The 24,185-nt window shown below is 43.9% G+C and overlaps 3 protein-coding genes across 10 annotated transcripts in view; 1 reads left to right on the top strand and 2 right to left on the bottom strand.

Annotated features, from left to right (window-relative positions):
- Positions 1 to 13,210, bottom strand: part of TIPARP (TCDD inducible poly(ADP-ribose) polymerase) — a 69,371-nt gene extending 56,161 nt beyond the window's left edge. The window contains exon 1 of the mRNA XM_024102520.3: positions 13,058 to 13,210. The gene's annotated coding sequence lies outside the window, so the exon portion shown is untranslated. The remainder of the gene's footprint in view (positions 1 to 13,057) is intronic.
- Positions 13,211 to 14,212: 1,002 nt separating this feature from the next.
- On the top strand, positions 14,213 to 19,868 carry SSR3 (signal sequence receptor subunit 3). The gene is made up of 5 exons (XM_005286975.5): positions 14,213 to 14,351; positions 15,276 to 15,402; positions 16,377 to 16,475; positions 18,474 to 18,605; positions 19,314 to 19,868. Exons 1-5 carry the CDS (start codon positions 14,213 to 14,215, stop codon positions 19,378 to 19,380), a joined length of 564 nt encoding a protein of 187 aa, XP_005287032.1. The 3' UTR covers positions 19,381 to 19,868.
- Positions 19,869 to 22,632: 2,764 nt separating this feature from the next.
- The window catches only part of KCNAB1 (potassium voltage-gated channel subfamily A regulatory beta subunit 1), a 262,161-nt gene continuing 260,608 nt past the window's right edge, over positions 22,633 to 24,185 (bottom strand). For all 8 annotated transcript variants that reach the window (XR_002888305.3, XM_065557858.1, XM_065557859.1 and 5 more), the window contains one exon: positions 22,633 to 23,898. Coding sequence is in view for 7 of the 8 variants with exons in the window: in XM_065557858.1 (XP_065413930.1) it covers positions 23,809 to 23,898 (90 nt within the window). In the remaining variant the exon portion in view is untranslated. The remainder of the gene's footprint in view (positions 23,899 to 24,185) is intronic.

The raw sequence follows: 24,185 nt of genomic DNA on the forward strand, positions 1-24,185 counted from the left end.
TCTCCAAACATCCTGTATCATTTCAGTGTTGGTTTCGCTCTATTAAGATGATGAAATATTTTTTACAGCCTGATAACGTATACTGTTCTAGTTTAATTCAAAAGCTCATGATAACTCCACGACCATGGAAAAGAGCCTTGAGGTTAATAGTTTGTACATAAAAGCTTTCTGCATTGATAAGACTTTTGGTTTTCAATTTTTACTGAAAAGGTCCCAGGTTTTACAAAAACTATTACTCAGTTTTTAGTGATTTTCACCCGAATTTTGGACTATTTAAGTACATGAAAATACTGATTATGCTAAGAAAATCCAATACATTACATTAGATTGCTGTGTTTATGTTAATCATAAATTAATCTAAGTGCAAATGTGAGGTTGTCTGTTAAAGAAATGCAATGTCATGGAATGGAATCAATTCTGCCTTCTTCCTGTTCTACTCCTCTCATGGTACTGCTCTGCTACCTACCCCAATAAAGGAGAACTAACAACTTAAAATGCCTTGTTCAAAAATGTTAAGTAACACTTAACTTCCAAACGTCTGAACAGCAAATGTAACTTTTCTTCGCTGTATAGAAAACACTGGCATTTTTATCTGTTTGAATAATCAAAGTGGTGCTTTCTGTGCCTTCTTGGTTGCAAAGATTTGAACTGCTTCCTGAAGGTCCACAGTCTGGGCCAGCTCAAGCTCTATCGAGATGGTTGCAAGGCCAACCAGCCTCTCCTGTGTCATTGTGGAGCGTAGATGTGTTTTTATTAACTTCAGCTTGGAGAAGCTGCGTTCTCCACTGGCAGCTGTTACAGGAAGTGTTAGAAGTATGCGCAGAGCAACAAAAGCATTTGGAAAGAGGGTGGTCAACTTATTTGTGCACATATATTCCAGAACAGCCTTTGGAGTTGATTGTGCTGAAATGTATATTGAAAGGGCTTTCAGTTCATCACCTAAATCACTCGCATCAATATCGTGCATGTCATCATGTGTCAACACTGTCTCTAGTGCCATGCATTGCTGGTCTTCTTTAGGTATAGTAAGGAGTTTTGGAATATCATACAACATCCAAATATACTGCTGTGTTCCTTGAGCTGCATTAAACGTTCTTCAAATGACTGTATTGCACAATCTAGCACCTGGTTAAAGAATTCAACTTTGAATTGTTGTTCGGGGTCTCTTATGGGAATATCCCGTGCCTCGTAATCAAAATGTCTTCTTCTTCTTCGGTGACTCTTGTATTCTTGAATGGGTGGAAAAATAACTTCAGTGTGAAGTTCCTCTGCCAACTTCTGTGCACTCTTCAGAACATTTTGAAATCCCTCATCTGACTGGTAAGACTATGGGTAGGACTTTGCTTTGTCCAGTTGTTCCATTGCTCCAGATATATCAAGGTCAACACCTTGGAGTCTCTTGCTTACAACATTTATTTCAAACAGTATGTCATGCCACTACACTAAGCCACACAGAAATTTGAAGTGATGTATGTTTCTGGTGAGTCCATTTCCCTCTGCCACTGTTCTCCCACGAACAGTTCCTGTCATAGCATTATCCTCCATAATGGCAACTATGGCATCATCTATCTTCCCAATTTGGTGTTTGATAGGCTTTATCGCCTCCACTCGACTTTCCCATCGTGTGGCACTCGGTGGTTTCAGTGTCAGAGAGGATGTTCCCAGATGTTGCTTCAAAATTTGCCATCGATGAGTCGAAGAGAAAAATATATAGATGCTTTGAATTACATTAAAAAATTCAGCAGCCTCACTAGAAGCTGATGCTGCATCACTGACCACCAAGTTCAATGAATGAGAACTGCATGGGACAAAAAAAGTTTGAGGGTTTAACTTTCAGATCCGTGTCTGCACTCCTCTGTTCTTTCCTCTCATGTTGGCACCGTTATTGTAGCCCTGACCTCTCATGTCCGCTATCACAATTCCCGTATTTTCCAGCTTTTTAAGAAGCACATTTGTCATACCAGATCCTGTAGTATCATCAATGTCAATAAATTCTAGAAAATGCTCTTTGACAGTCACCACTGCAGGGACATTTTCACTAGGTTCTGTTGTTGTTACAAAACGCACCATTAAAGTCATTTGTTACATATGGCTGATTGCCAGGTGTGCAGTCCAGAATAACAGACTAATATCTTGCTGACTTCAGATCTGTCACAATCTTCTGTTTGACTTTTGTTGCCAGTAACTGTATGATCTCATTTTGAATTGTTTTTTCAAGGTAGTGGTGTATGTACATTTCTTGGGTGGTGACTCTTCTTAGATGCTCCTGGAGTACAGCATCAAACTCAGCCATCAGCTCCCCAATTTTAAGGAAGTTTCCATTGTTTGGCACATATAGCTGATCTGAAGTGCCACGCAGTGCTAGGTTTTGGGTAGCAAGCATTCTCACAATGGCCATGAGCCTTTTCAGAACATTTTGCCAGTAAAGAGACTCTGATGCAATCTTCTCTTGATACTGATCATCTATGGTGGCCTTTAACCTTAGTCTCATCTCAAGCTCTTTCCACCTATGGAATGCTCTCTGGTGATTTGCTGCCTTCTCATGGCATGCCAGATTTCTAGCCAGATTTTCCCAGTCCTTTGGTCCTGTAGAACCCAATGTGGCTGGAACATTAGACTCGAAGAGTTTGCAACAAAAACAGTATGCAGCATTCTGGGTTTTTGAGTACATAAGCCATGGCCTCTCCACTTTGTCACCATTGGGGATTTCAAGCCAGTAATGTGTGGGGCGGAAACTTCTATTTTCATTGTCTTTGGGGAACATGAAATTTTTCACTTTCTGTGGCCCATGCAGTACAAGGAAGTCCCTTGGGCTACTGCTCAAGTGGATCCACAGTCTTGGATCATCTAGACTTAGGGAACTAAACTCAGGAGCAGCTGTTTCTTGCGCCTCCACCACACTCTTCTCTGATCTACAATTTTCTTCAGGAAGGTGCATGGTTACATCCATTTGATATGGAGATATGGATGCTGCAGTAGCTGCCAGGTCACCTGCACTCTGACTAACTGGAAGATCAGGCATCTCCTCACCATTCACATCCTCACTGGGGCCGGAAGGCTCACCATGAACATTTGTGTCTATGTATCTCAGGAAAGCTCCTTCCTGCTTAGATAGAAAAGCTTCCTTTGCTTTCTTTCTGTCATGAACATACAGCTAAGGGTAGCAGTAAATCCCTCCTTTACCTGTAAAGGGTTAAGAAGCTCAAATAACCTGGTTGGCACCTGACCAAAAGGACCAACAAGGGGAGAAGATACTTTCAAATCTAAGGGTGAAGGTTTTTGCTTTGTGCTCTGTGTGGGTGCTGTCTCCAAGACAAAGAGAGAGACCAAGCAAGTAATCCAGCTCCTACTGAAATGACACATCTAATATTACAGAAATAGTAAGTAATAGCAAGGAAATGCGTTAGATTATCCTTTGTTTTAGCTTGTGAATTTTCCCTGTGCTAAGAGGGAGGTTTATCCCTGTTTTTGTAACTTTGAAGTTTTGCCTAGAGGGGAAATCGTCTGTGTTTTAAATCTTATTACCCTGTAAAATTACCTTCCATTCTGATTTTACAGAGGTGCTTCTTTTACTTTTTTTTTCTTTATTATAAAGTTCTGTTTTTTAAGAATCTGATTGGTTTTTAGTGTACTAAAAACCCAAGGGTCTGGTCTGTGCTCACCTTGTTTACCTATCTGGTTGGTAGATTATTCTCAAGCCTCCCCAGGAAAGGGGGTGAAGGGGTTTGGGGGGATATTTTGGGGAAACAGGAACTCCAAGTGGTCCTTTTCCTGAATCTTTATCTAACTCATTTGGTGGTGGAAACAGTACTCATCCAAGGACAAGGAAGGATTTGTGCCTTGGGGAAGTTTTTAACCTAACCTGGTAGAAATAAACTTAGGGGGTCTTTCATGCGGGTCGCCACATCTGTACCCCAGAGTTTTGAATGCTGCCCCAGAGGGGCGTTTTCTTCTTTCACTCATGACTGCTGTTCTGTGCCAGCTATAGTGGCTCTCAATGCTCAATTGAAGGGGACAAATAAGCAGGCTGGTAGCAGGGCCTGAGTGAGGGAAGAGATCAGCATCTTAAGGGCCTAACTGGCTCCTACTACTTCAGTTGGCTGCCTGTTCTCCTCAAGTGAGTTCAAGGAAGCAGCAGGAAATAGGAAGCTCCCTGAGAAGCTGGTGTTAATCAGTCCAGGCTCCTGGGGGTGCTAGAGAGGTACATAAGAGGCTCTTCCTCCTCTCTCTCCCTGCAGCTCCTGCTGCTTTCTGTTATTCTCTCACCTTTTCTCCTGCCCGCCTGTTATGTCTCTTGTGCCCTCCTTCCTCCAGCACAGCACTCCACCATCTCTGTGCATCTAGAGCAGAGAGAATACATATGCACCAGCAGCAGCCACAATTTTCTACACTCTGGGTCCTAGTGGTGCCCCCTCACAGTTTGGCACCCGAGGCAGCCGCCTCAGTTCGCCTCATGGTAAGGCCAGCCCTGCTGCCAGTGACAATGTCATTAAAAGAGAAAAATGTCAGGTTGTTTTTTCAAGAAACATATATTGTTCCATTGCCTGCAGAAAGACTCGAAGCCCATTCACCTCTAATTTAAATTCCTTTTTACAGTGTTTGTTTGTTTAACTTTATCAAATAAATCTTAGCAGTGTGTCTTCCAGAAAGAAAGATGTGCATGAAAGCTACTGAAATAATGTCACCTGGATTTTCAATTAAAAAAGTATCCTGTGGTACTTACAGGATTTATATTAAAAATACTAATAGTTCTAGGCAGAAAATTTAAACCAAAATTGGGCCTGAAATGCTTTCAAACATCTTAGAATAATTCAAGGTTCTTTTTTTTTTTTTTTCCCAATTGGAAGGCCCTTCTCATTCCTACTTCCCTTTCCTATCATGTGTTTTCTTCTCACCATCCCATAGCACAGTGACAGTCCCTGCGCTGGATGTCACTTCCTTCGGAGTCTGAGCAGAATGACTGGAAAGTAACTGAGACACTGAAAAGCAACCCTGGCTGGCCTGGGCTGGATCCTGCATTCCGTGTACATCCAAAGCTCCCTGTGATGTCAATGCAGGACTGAGCCTCTTGGGAGCTCAGGATTCAAACTCAGACCCTCCCATGTGCTGTAACAGTGCCAGAAATCCATCAGCGCAGCCACTGCACATAGTTTTGAATTCAAAACAACACAGCATTACGACTGGATTGGTATTCTAACCCTATTTCTAGAGACTATGTGCCTAATCCGAAACCCACTGAAGTTAACAGAAAGCCTCCCACTGACGTCGATAGAATTTGGCTCAGGCCTACAGTACGAGCTCAAGCAGATATGGAATAAACACCCCTCTGACACACACTGTTCTGACAGCAAAATATTAACTATTTAGCTGAACCTGGCAGGGTGGGGCCAAGTCACCAAAGAACTCTTATGTTCTTCCAAGGTACTCCTAGTTGCAGTTGGTGTTAGGGCTTGTGATTTGTTCATATTCTGTCTAATTAGTATTGAACAAGGCCCTAACACGGCATTAAGGGCACTGTGCTATTGGAGTTTCCATGATCCAGAAAGGACCAAAATAAAATAGAGGATGCTGATTACTTATGCTCATAGAAATTATTTCACTTTTAGTAAGAGTTGAGTGTTAGACATGGTGTCTTTGGAAAAATTCCAATCCAGGTAATTAGTTATATCCTGTCTCTCTAAATTCTTCCTGATTGATTCGGAATTCTCCTCTTCCTAAACTGCTGTGCAGTGTGGCTGTGCATTGTTAAACAGCTACTGTATTCCACTCCAGAGGTGGTTGCATTTCAGTAGTTTGTGATGTCCTCATATAAACGTCCCTCTGTCACAGAGTTTGGGGGAGACAAGGCCCTGCACCCCCGGCTTCCTGCGATTCACCGTTACTCTCAGCCAGACAGTAGAACAGAAGGTTTATTAGATGACAGGAACACAGTCTAAACCACAACTTGTAGGCATAAACAGGACCCCTTAGTCAGGTCCTTCTGGGAGGTAGGGAGCTTAGACCCCAACCTTGGGGTTCCCTCCGATTCTCCAGCCAGCTCAAGACTGAAGAACCCCCTCCAGCAGTCTCACTCCCCCAACCCCTGGCTCCTCCTCCAGCCTTTGTCCAGGGTCCCGGGCAAAGGTGTCACCTGGCCCAACCCCCCTCCCGGCTCGGGTTACAGGCTCAGGTATCATCCCTTAAGAAAAGTCATCCCCTGCTATCCCATCCCCCATGCAGAAAGTCCCAGTAAAACTAGACGACATTCCCAGGTCAGTCCACCCCTCTCCCTACTGCATCACACCCTCAAAGGAGTATTCTGAGGTTCAATAGTGTAACATTAATAAAGCACTTTGAGTTCCTTAGATGGGCGAGGCTACATCAGTCAAAATAGACATTAAATAAAAAGCCCTGATACCATCCAAAGAATTTGAATTTATTTCTTTAGATTATTTATATACAGTGGCTTAAATAAAAGTTCTTTTCTCCACTATAGAAATCCTTTGTGACAATGCCCAACATGGATAAAGCATGGTTTGCTCTTGCATTACAGAAGAGACCAAGCCATATTTTAATCCATTTCCAAATCTAGCTACAGTCTTGAACTTTGCAGGGCTGTGTCACAATTCCGGAGCATGATGAAAACATAGTTCTGCCTCATCTACACTGGGATACACAAATGTTTTAATAATACTGGGAAATACCATATTGTGACTAGCTCCCAAACAGGGTGAGATCCATGGTGGGGTGTACCATGCAGTCCTGAACCATCACATGTTTTGTAAAGGATCTGCTCAGTATAACAAAAAAACCCACATACCCCTCTCTATTTGCAATACTGAAGGCTGCGAACCTGCTACTTTATTCAAGTGTATAACAAAAAGAATGGAGAGAAAACTCATGTACAAAATGGGAAGGAAGGGCTGGAGCCTAACTCCACCCCATTATACTCTGGGTAACCCAGTTAACCCGTAACTAAGGCTGCAAGTCTGTCACGGAGGTCATGGATTCCGTGACTTTCCATGACCTCCGTGACTTCTGCAGCGACCAGCAGCAGCAGTTTGGGTATGTGCGAGGGGGCTCAGGGTTAGGAGGTTTGGGGGGTGGGTGCTTACCTTGGGGTGGGGGGCTCCCCGGCTTCCACTGGCATGGCCCTGCAGCTCCAAGGCAGCGGAGGGGCCAGGGGGCTCAGCGCGCTGCCCACACCCGCAGGCACCACCCCCACAGCTCCCATTGGCTGCGGTTACCGGTCAATGGAAGCTGCACAGCCAGTGCAGCACGCGGAGCCCTCTGGCCTCTCTGCCACCTAGGAACTGCAGCCAGGATAGGCGAAACTGGGTAGGGAGCCCCACCCCACCCCCAGCACCAGCGGGGGTCCCAGGCCACCCGCCACTGCCTCCCCACAGCACCAGTGGGGGTCCCAGGCCGCCCGCCGCTGTCCACCCTGCCCAGCACCAGTGGGGGTCCCGGGCCGCCTGCCACTGCCCGCCCCGCTTAGCACCAGCGAGGGTCCTGGGCCGCCTGCCAGTGCCCGCCCCGCCTAGCACCAGCAGGGGTCCCAGGCCGCCTGCCGCTACCCCCCTGTCGTCCCAGCACCAGCGGGGGTCCCGGGCCACCCACCACTGCCCATCCTCTCCCCTCCCAGCAGCACCAGCGGGGGGTTCCAGGCTGCCCGCCGCTGCCCAGTCCCCGCAGCGCCAGTGGGGTCCCAGGCCACCTCCCCCAGCACCCGCGGCGCTCCTGGACCACCCCCGCCTCCAGAGCATAACCTCCCCCCCCCAAGTTTTAGTTAGGGGTATATAGTAAAAGTCATAGACAGGTCACAGGCCATGAATTTTTGTTTACTGCCCGTTCCCTGTCCATGATTTTTACTAAAAATACCCATGACTAAAACGTAGCCTTAATTATAACCACTTTACTACAATACGTTTTCTCTCTCATCCAGCTTTCAACAAATGGCATAAGCCAACAAAGTTATGAAACTATAATAAAGGAAAACTAACTTCCTTACCACATGCTCTAGAAGCCTCTTCAGACTGGAGACAAAACTCTTTTAGACTTTGCATGTAACTATGTTTCAAAACATATTTAAACATGGTTCAGAGGTGGTTACAACAATCCCTACTTACAATATGGCTTATTCAGCCAGTTTGGATTTGAAAAGCAAATGGTCTAGTTGACCAGAAGGAAGAAGATAGTGTTCCAAAGTGATGTTCTCCCTCCTGTGTGTACCCAGTCCTAGGACAGGAACTTGGATTCCTATCCTACATGTTACACTGTTTAAAAAAAAAAAAAATTTACCCACACTACTAAAACAGAGAAATGTGTGTGTACGGAAAAGCACTGCCAAGGCACTACTATATCAAAACATCCCCACCCTGAAATCTCCCCGCAAGTAAAGCTCTGGTCAATTCTCTGAGTAATAACATGTCTTGGACAGAAAGTTCCTTTGACTAGAACATTTGCACACTGCTTAGTCACATAAATAAACAGTATTATTAGTAAATATGTAGTTGTTCTAGTGTTTGTTTTAAGAAGAACCCATAAGCAAATCTCATTATTCCAGTCTTTCTTACTTGGGTAATGCTTTATATTTAATAGAAATTTTTGAGTGCCATCTAGGGGCAAACAGCATTTGCCAAAGGACTTTTGAGGACTGTTATACAGTATAAAGCAGAGGTGGGCAAACTACATCCCGTGGGACCGTCCTGTCTGGCCCTTGAGCCCCCAGCCAGGGAGGCTAGCTCCCAGCCCCTCCCCCACAGCCTCAGCTCACCGTGCCGCCAGCGCTCTGGGCAGCGGGGCTGTGAGCTCCTGCCCAGCAGTGTGGCTGCAAGAGCCGCCAGGTGTCGTGTATTAAATTGCTCCTTGTAGGAATGTGCTACTTAGGGAGCACCAGGACTGGCAGCCGTACGTAGTACACTATAAGTAGCACATTCCTACAGGGAGCAATTTAATACACTACACCCAGGTAGGGAAGGCTGTGCCTCCCCAAATCGCCTGGCCCCCACCCCCTATCTGCCCCCTCCCACTTCCCGCCCCCTGACTGCCCCCTCCGAACCCCCCGACCCATCCAACCCCCCTGCTCCTTGTCCCCTGACTGCCCCCTCCTGGGACCCCCCGCCCCAACCGCCCCCTGGGATCCCACCCCATATCCAACACCCCCTGTTCCTTGTCCCCTGGGACCCCTGCCCCTTATCCAACTCCCCCGCTCCCCACCCCCTTACCATGCCGCTCAGAGCACCAGGACTGGCATCTGAAAGTAGTACATCGTAAGTAGCACATTCCTACAGGGAGCAATTTACTACACTACAGGTTTAATACATTATGATTAGTGAATGACTGTTACCAGAGGTGAAAGTAAGCCGGTACGGAGGACCAGGACCGGTAAGAAAAGGTGCAGTCTGACTCCTCCTCCAGCCAGGCTGACAACGCTAGGCTCCGTGCTTTCCCCCTGCCTGGCACTCAGCAGCGGGTGCAAGGGCTCCCCTCTAGCTTGCAGCAGGGAGACTGGCTGAGAGGGAGAAGCAAGCCACTGTTCAACCCCCAGGGTTAGGAGCCGTTTCTGGCATCCTTGTTAATTTCACTCACAGTTGCTGGGGGGAGGGGGCCGGGGAATGGTGTGTTTGACTATGGCAGGGGCAGTTCTTTTCTGCCCCCGGGATGAGGGCACAACAAATACAAGCATTTGGCTGCATAGCTTAAATCCTCCCCACCCCCAACTCAGCAGGGGCTCTCCCCTCTAGCTGCCTGCATAAGAACATAGGGTGCAATCTCAGATCTCTTTTTGTTTTGTCCTGCCTGCAGAGTGCAGTGGCTGAAATTGACAAAACTTTCTCTAAGTATTTTGTATATTTCATGCAGGCTATTCCAGTTGTCCTTCATTCACCCCTGCCCTGCCTTCCCCTACTACTAGCCACGCACTGGTGTGCCCCCTGCACTCTTTTATGTGCCTGGAAGGGAGATTAAAAAATCCTTGATATCTGACTTGCTAGGAAATAGGGAGGATCTAGGGAAAGCAGGGCACTGGTGGGCATGGTGCAACGTAGTCCCTTGCCCTCCCTGGCTCCCACCATGTGGGGGTATGGCACTCAAAAGCTAACTTTGGAACATCCGTATGAATGTCTTCCTGGGAAAACAAAATCTTATTGTCTTGCTTCACAGATCTAAATCTACTCTGATCCAGGTATGTTCTAAATGTATAGGTACAGTATGGATGGATCTCTCAAAAAAGATAGCTCTTCAGTGTAGGAGTTGGACCAACAGTCCCCTGGGGAAGGACTGATTCCATTAAGCAGCACACATTAAGCAGAAGTTCCTGAGGTGTTAGCCCAGAAACATTGTCTCCCCCACACACCCCTTAAAAGGGCACTGGCACCTCCCCCACCCCCGTCCCGATTTTTCACATTTGCTGTGTGGTCACCCTACCCAGGGTTCCCAGCCACCTCTGCAGCTGGTAGCTCTGGGGGTGATTTAAAGGACCCGGGGCGCCTAGCTTCAGCTGGATCCCCAAGCCCTTTTAAATCCTGATTTAAAAATCCTGGGATTTAAAGGCCCCACCTCTTCCAGTAGAGGCTACGCCTCTTCCGGCTGAGGCCCTGCCCCCTCCGCAGGACTCTGGAGTACTGGTAAGTCCTTTAAGTTACTTTCACCCGATTGTTACTTATATGTGAGACAGTAACTCACCTACTCAGGTTAGTTCTTAAAATTCTTGGAAGTGTTTCTAAGTTAGTGTTATTTGACATAAATTAAAGTGAACTATAAAACCAAGAATGTTCCAACTCAGTTTAGTTTAAATAGGCACCAGCCTACATGAAAGGAAACATGGGGCTGCCATCCACACAACCATTTTTACCATGTGATAGGACCCTTCTATTAGAAAGAGGTCACATGTAGCATAGAATTAGCCCTTGTCTAAACACAAAAGTTGTGCAGATTTAACTAAATCGGTTTGTGTGCCCTATATTGGTTTAGTTTACGAATACAGCTAAATGGATATAAGGCATTCTTAAACCCATTTGACAGTGTCCACTCAAAGGGATTGCACTGATTTAGTGAAATGGGTGTAATCCCCTTGTGTGGACACTCTTAAATTGGTTTAGAGAGTGCCCACCCAATTTCTAAACTGATGTAGATAAATTAGTGCAATTTTTGTGTGTAGTAAAGTCCTTATAAATTCTCTTTTGGTGAGTAGACATGAATTTTATTTAAAGGTCCCCCTCATATTGATGAAATACCATGTTGTTAGACTATATTACAATACATGGTTGAGATGATTGAGTTTTGCACTGTACTGGGGTGGGCAAACTTTTTGGCTCAAGGGCCACATCTGGGTGGGGAAATTGCATGTAGGGCCATGAATGTAGGGCTGGGGCAGAGGGTTGGGGTGCGGGAGGGAGTGCGGTGTGCAAGAAGGGGCTCAGGGCAGGGGATTGGGGTGCAGGGAGGCGTGCAGTATGTGGGAGGGGGCTATGGGCAGGGGGTTGGGGTGCAGGAGGGGCGTGGGATGCAGCAGAGGGTTGAGGTGCAGGAGGGGTGCAGCAGGGGGGATCAGAGCAGGGTGTTGGGGTGCAGGAGGGGTGCGGGGTGCGGCAGGGGGTTGGGGTGCAGGTATAAAGCATTTCCAGGACACATTTAGTGTAACCTAAAGATGCAGCGATGAACTGGGACACTATGGGCCATATTTTTAAAGGTATTTAGGTGCCTTAAGATAGGCAACTAATGGGATTTTCAAAAATGTCTAGGTGCCATGGCAGTTAGGCACCTAGGTGTTTTTGAAAATCCCAGTAAGGTGCTGCTGTGCATCCTTAGGTGCCTAAATACCTTAAAAAACTTGGAGCTATGGAACTTCTTTTTTGAAGAATTTATGCTTTTTGTTATTTAATTAATATTTTAACCCTTTTGGGGTGTGAAGAAATCCTTCCAACTACAAGCTAGTGTAGTTGTATTGTCTGGAGATAGGCAAAAAATGGCTTTAAGACAGGGGTGAATGGACTATATGGGGAATCCCATTACTAATTACTAGATTTTACAATTTAGTGAAAATGCAAAACAGCGCTAAAAACCTCACCAATGGTGCTTAAAATAAAAACCTCACCAGTAGTGCTTAAAATAAAATAGTGTTGTAATAGGAGGGAGGTACAGCATGAACCAATTTTTGCAGACTAAGGGTACTAGGTGTGAGAAGAAGTAACAGCACCACCCAAAGGTTATAAATGCCTTAGTTCTATTTCAAGCCATGACTGAGAACTGGGGGAAGAACTCATTTGCCGATGTGTTGTTTCCCCATTGGCCCATAGGTAGCATGACATCACTGACATTAGCCCTGCTATCACAATAGCAGTCTTGTTGGTCTACATTTTGGTAAATTTCAAATAATTAAATCAACTTTCAGTATGAGTTTGCAGTTTAACAAAAGGAGGTCCAGAAAGAGTCAACCATGCTTAGATTTTTTCATGGATGTCTCTCTCAAATTAATTTTGAAACTTTCAGGTACCACTTCCCTACAGCACCTATTTTTTCTCACATCAAAGATACCGACAAATTGGAAAATTAAGCAGAGAACTGCAAGAGGGATTGATTTATGAGAAAAGATTAAAAACTAACAATTTCTATTTTGGCTAAACAATAATAAAGAAATTGTAAATTATCCTCATGTATGTGTAAATGTATAGGTAAATACTAAGGAGGGAGAAAACTGCTTTGTCCTAGAGGACATGGAGTAATGGAACAAAATTACACCAAAGAAAATATCCTAATAGCAAGAGCCATTAGATTATGGAATATTCTCCCAAGACTACTGGTGAAAATTCCAAAAGTTGAAAGAAGCGTGAGAGAAATGGCTGCAAAGGAGCTATGCCAACTACATTTTAAAAGGGTGGTTAGGAGTTAGGACAAACAGTAAATGTTGTTTACTAGTGCTCTCTTTTCTCTCTTTTCTCTAGTTTCTCACACACAAGCTTTGTTCCTGGTTTCTTAGTTTTTCAATGTACTTAGCCTAATTTAGAATTCATAATTCAAAATGTCCTAGTGGGGCATGTCCTTTGACATTATCACAGAAGGCGATTACACACATTACCTTAAACAAAAAACTTGGTCCCCAATCCTGCAAGCTGACAGATCTCTGTGCTCTCAGTTACAGTAATCAGAGCAGGTGGCAACAGCAGTGTTGGAAGGTGATGAGATCTTGAGGAAACAGTATCATAAGGTGTAATACAGTCCGTACGTTCTTATGTGACTTTACCATGTTGTGCGTAGAGTGGCGACCTCTTGATATTGCATGCTCATGTTGGTGCAGGCGCAGCCCTTTCAGTGCGAGGTCAGTGTGCTGTGGTGCAGGGCTGACACGTAGGTGTGAAACCACTACAAGGCCAGCAATGACCCAGCAGGGTGAGGTCACCGTGGGCCGTTGCTGTGGCACTTCAGAGCACGACCAGCGGGAGGCGCCACTGACTGCACTGGTACCGTGGGACAGACTGACTGCGGCAGCTCCACTTGGCCAAACCCAGCTGCCATCTCTTGCGCAGGGGCACCTGTGACACTTTATGCAAAGGGCTGCAGGAGCGAATTCACTAGCTACAGGGAATTGCCGGTGGTGACAGAGACCGGCCGTGGCGGAGCTGAGCACTGACCCCGGCACATCCGAGACCTGCCTCGCGCCACCGCTTAGCTGCCCGTGAAAGGAGCGAACCATAACGGCTTCCCCTGACTGGGTGGCCCGGGGCTATGGCGGGCTCGGCGGGGGGAGGGCTGGCCATGACCACGGGGCTCCCTCCCAGCTGCGACCCAGGGCACTTTCCCCCGGGCCGGATACCGGCGGAGGATGCTCCGCCCTCCGACCGGCTTGTTCAGCATCTCGGCGCGCTTACGCCGCTCCACCTCTCTGGAGGCAGGTGGAAAGTGACCCCTCCCCCGCACCCATCGCCTTCCACGTCGGCCGGGCCTGGTGACCCGGAAGTGATCCCCGCTCTGTTGCGAGTCCGAAATATTTTCTCCGGCGTTTCTTTAATACGACGCTTCTCGGCGGGATCCGCTCGTTTAAACAGCGGAAACTAGCCGCTTTCCGGGGCGTTTCGCGGCCGCGAGGAGCGGAGGGGCTGCAAATTGACCCCGGAAGGACTCGGGGCAGAGGCGCCCCCGCCCTTCGGCTGTGTGCTGAGTGTACGTTGGCTGCCTCAGCTACGGGTCCCGGGCAGGACCAGCGGTAGGGTCGCTCGCTCGGTTGGTCTCAGCGATGGCTCCGAAAGGCGGTAGCGGGGCCCGGCAGCAGTCGGAGGAGGACCTGCTCCTGCAGGACTTCAGCCGCAACCTCTCGGCCAAGTCCTCGGCGCTCTTCTTCGGCAACGCCTTCATCGTGTCCGCCATCCCCATCTGTGAGTGCCCGCGCGGCGGGGCTCTCCGCGGGCCGCCATCCCCATCCCTGAGGGGCTGGGCCCGGCGGGTGAGCGAGCGGGGCTCTCCGCGGGCCGCCATCCCCATCCCTGAGGGGCCGGGCCGGGCGGGTGAGCGAGCGGGGCTCTCCGCGGGCCGCCATCCCCATCCCTGAGGGGCTGGGCCGGGCGGGCTCGGCTCCCGCCGCTTCCTTTCCGGCCTGGCTGTCCCGGGTGAGGGGTCGCGGCTCGAGGCAGCCTCCGTGGTGGCGACGTGGCACGTTGGGGGGGGGGGGGTCTGAGCCGTGAGCGTATCGCGGCTACGTCCTGAGCCGGGGCCCTCAGGCAGCGCTGACTCCCTGAGCCCATCTTCCGTTGCTGGCAGCCGGCTGCCCTGGAGAAGGGAGACGTGGGGCCGTTAGTAGCCATGCGAAGCAGGGGGGTCTCGATTCACACCGCCCGCTCTGAAATTGCAGCGCCCTCGGAAGCATTTGCTCCAGCAAGCTGAAGGGAAGCATCGCCTCCAAATCCTGCCGCGATTACTTTGGCCTTCAGCTTCCCCGCGCCTAACTCCGTGGCAGTGGGGTTGGAACAGTTTATGTAGTGGGGGTGCTGAAAGCCATTGAACAAAACTGTAAATCTGTATATGATGGAAACCGCTCCAAGCCAGGGGGTGCTTCTGCACCCCTAGTTCTAGCACCCTTGCTGTGAGAGTGTCACAGATGAGCCCCATAAAACATAGATCTTCTCTGCCTCAGCGAAGTGACTTTTTAAAAAATGGACAGCCCTGTCCTCTTAGCTCTGTCCTGTTTCTATCCAACACATCTGACTAATTCTAGATCAAGTGTAGTGAAGACAAAAATGTTAGTAACCTGTCTCACTTAATGGGGGACTGACTAAATCTTTATGAATATTCTGTTTTTTTAGGGCTGTACTGGCGGATATGGCACATGGATCTTGTTCAGTCTGCAGTCCTGTACAGTGTAATGACCCTTGTCAGTACATATCTGGTAGCCTTTGCGTACAAGAATGTCAAGTTTGTTCTCAAACACAAGTAAGCTTGCTAACAATTTGAATGCATCTTTTCATAACAGAGATAGTGAAATTAACATTTACAGTGGGTTGTTTATTCAATTTTTTACCCAATTCTGGCATGTTGAATAAGGCTCAACTCACTGAGGCATCATTTGCCACTAGGAGGAGTATCTTAAAGGACCCATGGGGTGTCCTTAGAGAATCTCCTTCATGCAGTGAACGCATCTCCTCTTCTGCTCCAAAATGTAATTCTAGTTAAAAAAAATTTCTTTGTTTTACATAAGGATTGGAGTAGCTTTGGAAGTTCTGATCTGCTTTTCCATGACTTCTGATATTGCTTTGGTCAGTGAATTGTCCTAAATCTTGATTGAATAGAGTTTTTAAGCATCAAGCTCAGATTTTGCATGGTAAATTTCTGCTGAAAATCCTAAACCAACAGAAGAAAAATTAAAATGTCATTGGTTTCACTGTGGAGATGAGCATCCTCAGCCAAGTGAATGCTGTCTCAAAACGTCAGTGTGCTGAGGGTTTATGAGTCTATTACTTGAAAATCATGCTTAAGTCTGTTTTTACAATTGTTGCATGTAACTCCTGAGATCACTGTAGCTGAAAGATCAGAGGGAAACTTTTTTTTTTTTAGTTGTCTGTGATTTGATGGCCTTAACACCAAACATACAAGAAAGGTCGTACTATTTCCCTTACATTGGCAATAGATTTCTACTGTTTGTGTAGGTCTATCCCATTTGTGTGTGGAAAGACAATAACTAAAAGGGAAGAAAAAAAAAAATTTTTTTCTCATGGGCAGCTATAGTACCAGAAACTACATTTGACTAATTCTTTAAAAATCAACTAGCTTTCAGTTGGTGTCTGTTTAACGTGATACAAAGTTGCTAAATGTTTTGGTTTGTTTTTGACTCCATAATGTAAATGGGAAGAAACTGTAGTTATTGAACTTTCATATTTTGATTCTGATCTAAACTCATATCTTTGCAGAGTAGCTCAAAAGAGAGAAGATGCTGTTTCCAAAGAAGTTACTCGCAAACTTTCTGAGGCAGACAATAGGAAGATGTCTCGCAAAGAGAAAGATGAGAGGTAATCTCCTTTGATTCACATTGTAAAAATGAATAGGATCCTAATTTTAAAGGCCCATGATAGGATATTAGGCACTGTCTCTTGCTTTATGACTTGAGAAGACATCTACAGTCAGTGGGAACTCTGCAGCTGATGGCGCCCATGGTGAAGCACTTTTGAGCTGAGGCAGGGTTGTTAACAGAAAGTCTGTCTTTGAAACTGTCAGGGTTCCCTCCCCACTCTGAACTCTGGGGTACAGATGTGAGGACCCACATGAAAGACCCCCTAAGTTTATATTCCACCAGCTTAGGTTAAAAACTTCCCCAAGACACAAATTCCTTCCTTTGGACAGTATTGCTGCCACCACCAAATGATTCAGGAAAAGGACCACTTGGAGTTCCTATTGCCCCCAAATATCCCCCCAAGCCCCTTCACCCCCTTTCCTGGGGAGGCTTGAGAATAATATACCAACAAATTGCCTTTAATAAAAGTACAGACCAGACCGTTTATGTTTAGGACATTAAAAACGAATTGGGTTCTTAAAAGAAGAACTTTATTATAAAGAAAAAAGTAAAAGCAGCACCTCTGTAAAATCAGGATGGAAGGTAATTTTACAGGGTAATAAAAAGATTTAAAACACAGGGGATTCCCCTCTAGGCTCAACTTCAGTTACAAAAACAGGACTAAACCTCCCTCTTAGCATAGGGAAAATTCACAAGGTAAAACAAAAAATAATCTGACACATCTAAAATTACAGAAATTGTAAGTAATAGCAAGGAAATGTATCATTTCAGTAAGAGCTGGGTTACCTGCTTGGTCTCTCTCTTTGTCCCGAGAGGGAACAAAAACAAATCCCCCCGCCCCCCAGATTGAAAGTATCTTCTTTCCCCCTTGGTCCTTCTGGTCAGGTGCCAACCAGGTTAATTGACTGATTAACCCCTTACAGGTAAGTGATTCTGTACCTTTGGCCAGGAGGGATTTGATGTTACTGCATACATAAAGATTGTTACCCTTCCCTTTATATTTATGACAGGAACCCTTTATCAAGAGGGGATCAGAGAGGGCAAGACTGACTGTCTTTGAAACATGAAAACTCAGCTTTTCACAAAAGCCTTCCTATAACGGAGTCTGAACAATAGATCTTTAAAAAAAAAAAAAAAAAAAAGAGCAGCTGTATTAAGGAGTGGTGAAGATTAGATCCTTTATAGACAAAGTGTCAAGTATCAGAGGGGTAGCCGTGTTAGTATAGACAAAGTGGATCTCAAATTTGTATTTAATGACTAAGAACTTGAGTGACGGGTATATTAGGAATACTTTCTAGTTTAATATCTATTAACAAAACACAAACTTATGACGAATACTTCTGGGAATTGAACCATCAGTTTTTTAGAGCAAGGACCGTGTTTTCCCTTGGATTGACAGCATGGGCACTGTACCTGCAAAATAATGAGTATTCATCTCAATCTAGTAATAAAGGTTCAGTTTTTGTGACCTTTGGACCCAGATTCTTGAAGAACGTGACTTAAGTATGTATATGGATACTCAATAAATATAGGTTATTCCTGTACTAGCTTGTCAGGCCTCAAGTAGCACTGACTGCATTTTCTATTAGAAGCAGTCTGAAAACAGTCAGAGGAGCAGTATGTATGCAGCTAGGCAGGGAATGTCTTTGTATAGTTAATAAACTTGGTTATTTGGGACCCAATTGTGCCCTTGTGGTTTTTTCATATTCAGTTATGTAAAGAAGAAAAGAGACAACAGTGTTTAACAGCATTGCATGCATCTGATTTTTATTAATTTATCAGTGACAGAAATGACATATAATCCTATTATGGTGACTTTTGATGTTCAGTAACTCATTCTCTCATGGTAAAAGGTATTTTATCGAGAGGTTTCAGTGTCCTTTTTTACTGACATAAAAGGTGCCATCTCTGAAGGAGTGCTGCAATAGTGGTGTTAGTATCCAGATTTGTATTAATCTACAAATATTTAAAATAATTTATTTGCATTTATACATAGAATTCTGTGGAAGAAAAACGAAGTTGCAGATTACGAAGCAACAACATTTTCTATCTTCTACAACAACACCCTCTTTCTCGTCTTGGTCATCATTGCTTCATTTTTTCTATTGAAGAATTTCAACCCCACTGTGTATCCTTTACAATTTCACTGTAAACAATCTGAGAACTGTTCACAAGTTTTTTATTGATAGCAGTTTAGTTTGTCCAGTAACATTTGGGCATTAGGTTATAGAACAGTCTAAATAGAGATTACCAAGGCAGCTCCAACCCGTACTTGCATGTTGATGGTTTTTGTTCTCATTTAGCATTGAACGTTCTTGGGTGTCTCATTTGAACTCTATGAAGAAGCTGCCGTGGTATGGATAACTTGATACAATGGTGTGTGCTGCAGTAAGAGCTAGTTAACATTTATGTGGAACTGCCCTATGGTATATTCTTGTCAGGAAATTTAAATGTTGTGGGCTGTTGTGCTACAGGATATTTTTTTCCTACTCTGCAGTAATTTCTTGAATGTGAAATCATTTCCTCCAGAGCTGAAGTCGCTTACTTTATGCAGCACTAATTTGATGCAGTATTCAAGCTAGGATGCCTGTTAACAGCATTTAAAACTTTTCTTTGGGGGCCAGTCTAGGCTTTGTTTTTTAAAATTAACGCACACTTATAAATAAGCTTAATTCCTAATAGCGTCTGTCTCTAAACTAGACATCAAGTATGCTGCAGTACCTATTGCAAAACTCTGTTTCCACCCTTTCTCTTCAGACTCCTACTGTAAATGTTTATTGTAAGAGATGTTACTTGTGGTAGCTTTAAGTTTACATCCTTAACTTTTTCCCCACAGAAACTACATTCTGTCTATAAGCGCTTCATCTGGACTGATTGCCCTGCTGTCTACAGGCTCCAAATAGACAAAACAGTGGTCATCTGTTCATATTTGTGGGTGGATCCAATTTCATTCAAGACTTAAGTGTGGGAGGTATAAACAGTCTGAAAACTTGAGCTTTTTTACAACAATAAATGTAAAGCAAACTTTGAATTTAGCTTTGGTTACTTGATAAGATATTGTTGAAATAAAATTGAATGAATCAAACTTAAGTGGCAGAAGGAAGGAAATATACCATATCAAAAGCTGTAATAAGCTTAACTCCTTGGAAGTACTTTGAAATCATAATAAGGATGATTTGTCAAATGTTTCCGTTGGCGTTTCCATAAACTGAATTAGGCTACCACTCCAAAGCACAGAAAATAACCATGCTCTGAACTCTATGGCAGACTTGCAAATATGATGGGGTTTTTTTGATATGTATAAAAGAGCTTAACCCATTAGTTACAAAAAGTGACAATCCATCTCTTAATACTTATAATTTGAAATGGTTTAATAAAAAGTTCAAGAATACTGACTGTAGTGGGCTTGATATTTACCTTCTAAATTTCTAAGGTTTTCAGGTGGAAGACTATCAGTAGAGCTCTGTGATTGTGGCAGCCTCACCTTGCCCTATGGAGTTGTGCTTCAGAGTAAAAGCTTCCATGTTGTTTTTTTAAAATAAACCAAGTCCCTGGTCTAGCAAAGAACCTTGAAAGTATGAGCCAGGAATAAGCCTAAAGAAAGTTCTGTTGGAAAATATCCTGAAGCAGCTGTGAATGTGAATTAACCCATTGGGATGAATGGGTTAAGTCAAACCTAAAGATGATAATCAAAATGTTAATATTTTAACTGTAGTAGCTTATACCTTTCTGGCACCCTTTGGGACAAAGGAAGGGTAACGCTCTTGTATCCTTGACCATGGTATTGCTGGGGGGTTGTCCTGGAGTCTTCCAGCAGTGTTGCCCAGGACATTTGCCTCCTTTCCAGTGTGCATGTGGGGGAAGAGGTAAAGTAGTCAAGATGAAAGTCAGGAGCTTACAAAAGGCAGAGTCCAGGGTTTTGGGAAAGCAAAGGAAGAAAAAGAACCACCCACTCTCCTTTCTGAAGGGCCCTTGGCAACCAAGGGTCTCAAGTGGTATCCCCTAGTCTGCAACCCTACATCCTGGGCCTGTGGAGCTTGAATTCTAACCCTGCTCCATTAGTGTGCCACCTCCAGCTGAGCTGAGATCCTCCCTTTTAAGGACCTGACTTTCTCCAGGTTTGACACACCTCACTGGTGTGCTGGATTGGGGCTGACTGCCCAGAGGATGTCTTTAACCCCTTTTTGACTGGGATGGGGATATGCTAGATTTTCCTACCAATGTCCATAGTCGTCAACCCCAAACTGCTCTATTTGCTCAAAGCTCCAATTGCTCTCCTTCTCTTTCCCCTCCCCCGCTAAATACCAAAACTTATAGCTAACACAATGGCTATGTTGCCTATACAAATCTGTGGCATCCTAAAAACTGAACATAGGGACAGGTTAAAATAAATGCAATGCTGAAATACGAGATGTGATACTATACTATATTTTCATCTACAAGGAAGATTAATTGCCTTTTTAATATTTAAATAAAGCCTCTGCAGAACTTCCAATTTGCAGTTCCAGAGTGCGGCAGGTATTGGGTCTGGCTTGCCTTAGAGTATGCAGGGTTTGTCTAAGTATTTTACATGGAGAAGCTTAAAGATGACTTTCAGAGGGGGAAAGGTTTGGATGTGTATGTTTTTGTTTTTTTTCTGCTGCTGCAGAAAGATGTCTTTCAAAAAATTGTTCTAGACTTTCAGGTGTTTTCACCTTGAATTGTGGTCTTTTCTGCCCTGGGCCACTGGAGAACGGTAGGCTTGACATCACAGGTAAGGACTGCCTCTTACTCTGTTTGTACAGGGCCTAGCACAATGGGATTCATTATACAACAACAACAAACGCCCACTTCTGCACTGAGGTAGAGTTGTGGGGAGGATAGAAACCAAAAAGGAAGAACAAGGCAGAATACATTTCGGGCCCTAATCCATCCAACACACAAGTAGTACCATTGACTCTTAAAATGGGACTTCAGTACTCGCATAGTTAAGAACATGTATTTGCAGAAGAGGGACCTAGATTTTCAGCCTTTTAGGAAGTTGCTGATATTTTTCTCTAAGTGACGGGTTACCAACAGTGAAATGCTGTTACTGTCAGCTCATTGAATATTTTACTAACTTTTTCTCTTTAGCTTAGTTTTTTTGGAATGGTTATGTTTCTAAGGCCTGGAGACCATCTTTGTAAGGTCAGAGTTTCTCCTGAGAATTATAGGATGTTATAGGATAAGAAGCTTAACAAATATTTGAGACCCAAATCATTTCTGGACTCTTAATTTAAATCCCCATCATTTTCTCCAAATCCTGTTATGCTTGCATAACCACGTGTTTCCCTTGCTCTCCTTTTCCCTTTAGAAGAGATCAGTGTCTATAAATCACAGAGATGGTAGGAGTGTCTAAAGTGACAAAGATTGTGTGATACTGTAACCTGCGCCGGCCCCCGACAACTGGTTTAGAGATGCTCCCAATTCCATAAGTAGAATGAAGGTTAGCCTAAAAGTTTTGTTGCTTGGCATCCCATTGCTATCTGCCAAATTATTAGACCACTTGACTCTTCATGTTAGTTTTCTCTCTGAATAAAGGACAGTGCCATCTCCCTTTTTAATGAGTATTTATTACATTAATCTCTATAACAGGCAAGAATTTTTAATTTTGGCTTACACACAGAGAGTGCAGGATTCCTGTATGACTGAGGGGAAAACATAAGGAATGTGTCCTAAAAGAGAAAAGGGATTGGTACATAAATAAGGGAATAGTTCAGTCGGTACCCTGCAAAAGAGTGCATTTCACTTTTTCACCTTTGTAAGGTATACTAACTCCTGAAGCCCTTCCACTTCACACAAGAGTTAAATCAGTGCAGTTTCTTGACTTCTTATTTAAATATCTTTTACCAAAATATGGATCAAACATTTTAAGTCCCCCTCATCATCTAACAATAAATAATGGCTTTTTTCTTCTCCATGTGCCCTCTTTTGGGCGGCTGATCACTGAAAAAGTAGTAAGATCTTGGTGGGCCAAAGAGATCATTTATATCTCATTCATTTCAATGGAAAAATCTCAATTTAATATTTTTATGGATCTTGCAAAATTGTTTTCACCTTGCTGCTGAGCGTAATGTATGTATTTTCTTGTCCTAAAAACAGAATCACTGATTGTAATAAATGTTCTAGTTATAAGGTTAGATGCACAAAATGCTTTTATTGTGTACAAGCAGAAGTTAGATTGCAGTTCTAATATACAGAACCTAAGTTCATTTACACATACCATAGATCATTGAATGAAATAGAAGAAAAACATTTTAACTTTAAAAATATCAGTATCTATGTTCTGTTCATGTGTCATCTGGAAAATGTGTGCAACCCTCCTATGTTATGAAGTTAGGAAATATGGTATACAAGGGCCCTATATGTACTGTACATTACTGTACTCTTTAGGAAGTGTATATGTATGCAATACATGTGTGAAATACACTTACTGAAGTTATAGTAAATGCATTTTACAAAGCAAAGTGAGGTTACTATATGAAGCTGTTCTTAAAATGGGCAGATTAACTGATAAATGTACCAGTGTTTCCTGTGTAAGGATGAAACACTTTCACAAAACTCATTGTTTAAAAATACCTTGTCAAAAATACTACTTATGGCTGATTTCCAGGATACAGTCAGAGCAAATGTAACCTTTTCACCAAAACAAATATCTGGTTTTCTGATATTTTACAGCAACTGTGAATTATATAATGAACAGCTGAGCACACTCAATATGCAAAATTCTTAACTGAACTATTTAGAAGCTGAACCATGTGGTAATTAATTTTCTGACTTTTTACTGTAAGGTCCTTTTTCAGCTACAGCCTAAAGCCTATATAAAAATTGCATTTGAAAATTTTGAACTCGCTCATTCGATGATCTAGCTGAAGAATTTTTATAGTTGAAATTTCTTAGAATGCGTCTTTACTAAAACTGTAAGTTTTGTTTTTGTTCATTGAAAAAATATATCTGTACATCCTTCTTTAATTACCAAGTACCTAAAGGATATAAATAGTTTTTGTATTTTGTTTTTTGCTTGATATGTGTATTTTACTGCAGAAGCATGAGGTGCTAAGAGAAAAGTAAGAGTCAATGACTTTAGTCAGAGATAAGAAAATACAAAGAATATTCTCAGTTGTATGAGATCAACTGTGCTTTTGAATTTTACTGCAGATTGGTAGCAACAGCACACACCTTGAAAAATCCAGTAACAATAGAGACTAAGCAGCAAGCTGCTGCATGATTCTAATGACTGGATATTAATTCAGTACTGTACTATATACAGAGCACTATTTTAACCATGCAGTCCTGTGTAACCATGCATTGCATTATGATCGGTAGTCCTTCTTGCTGATGGGCTTATTCCCTAGAATATTATCTATTTCACTTACAACGTGTGATGTCATCTTTGGAAGAACCTAAGGATGAAGAAAAAATGAAGCCCACATATTAACAGGATTGCTTCATGGTTATTCTTGGTTAAACAGGTTTTCCAAAATTAAACCAATTGTATAAAATAATGTAAGAGCTCTCTGTCTCTGTATGGTAAATAGTTTACATTTATGTTGTGCCTGCCTTCTTTCCTTCCCAAATTGTCATGACTATACTAGAAGGTCTGCTGTAATTTTCTTCTAAGGATCTCAGGGCATTTTGTAAACTATACATGTGTAAAACATCATTGAACAGTGATGGGAGGGAAGTTTGT

Source organism: Chrysemys picta, chromosome 9, assembly GCF_011386835.1.
Source record: "Chrysemys picta bellii isolate R12L10 chromosome 9, ASM1138683v2, whole genome shotgun sequence".
Classification (NCBI taxonomy): Eukaryota; Metazoa; Chordata; order Testudines; family Emydidae; genus Chrysemys; species Chrysemys picta.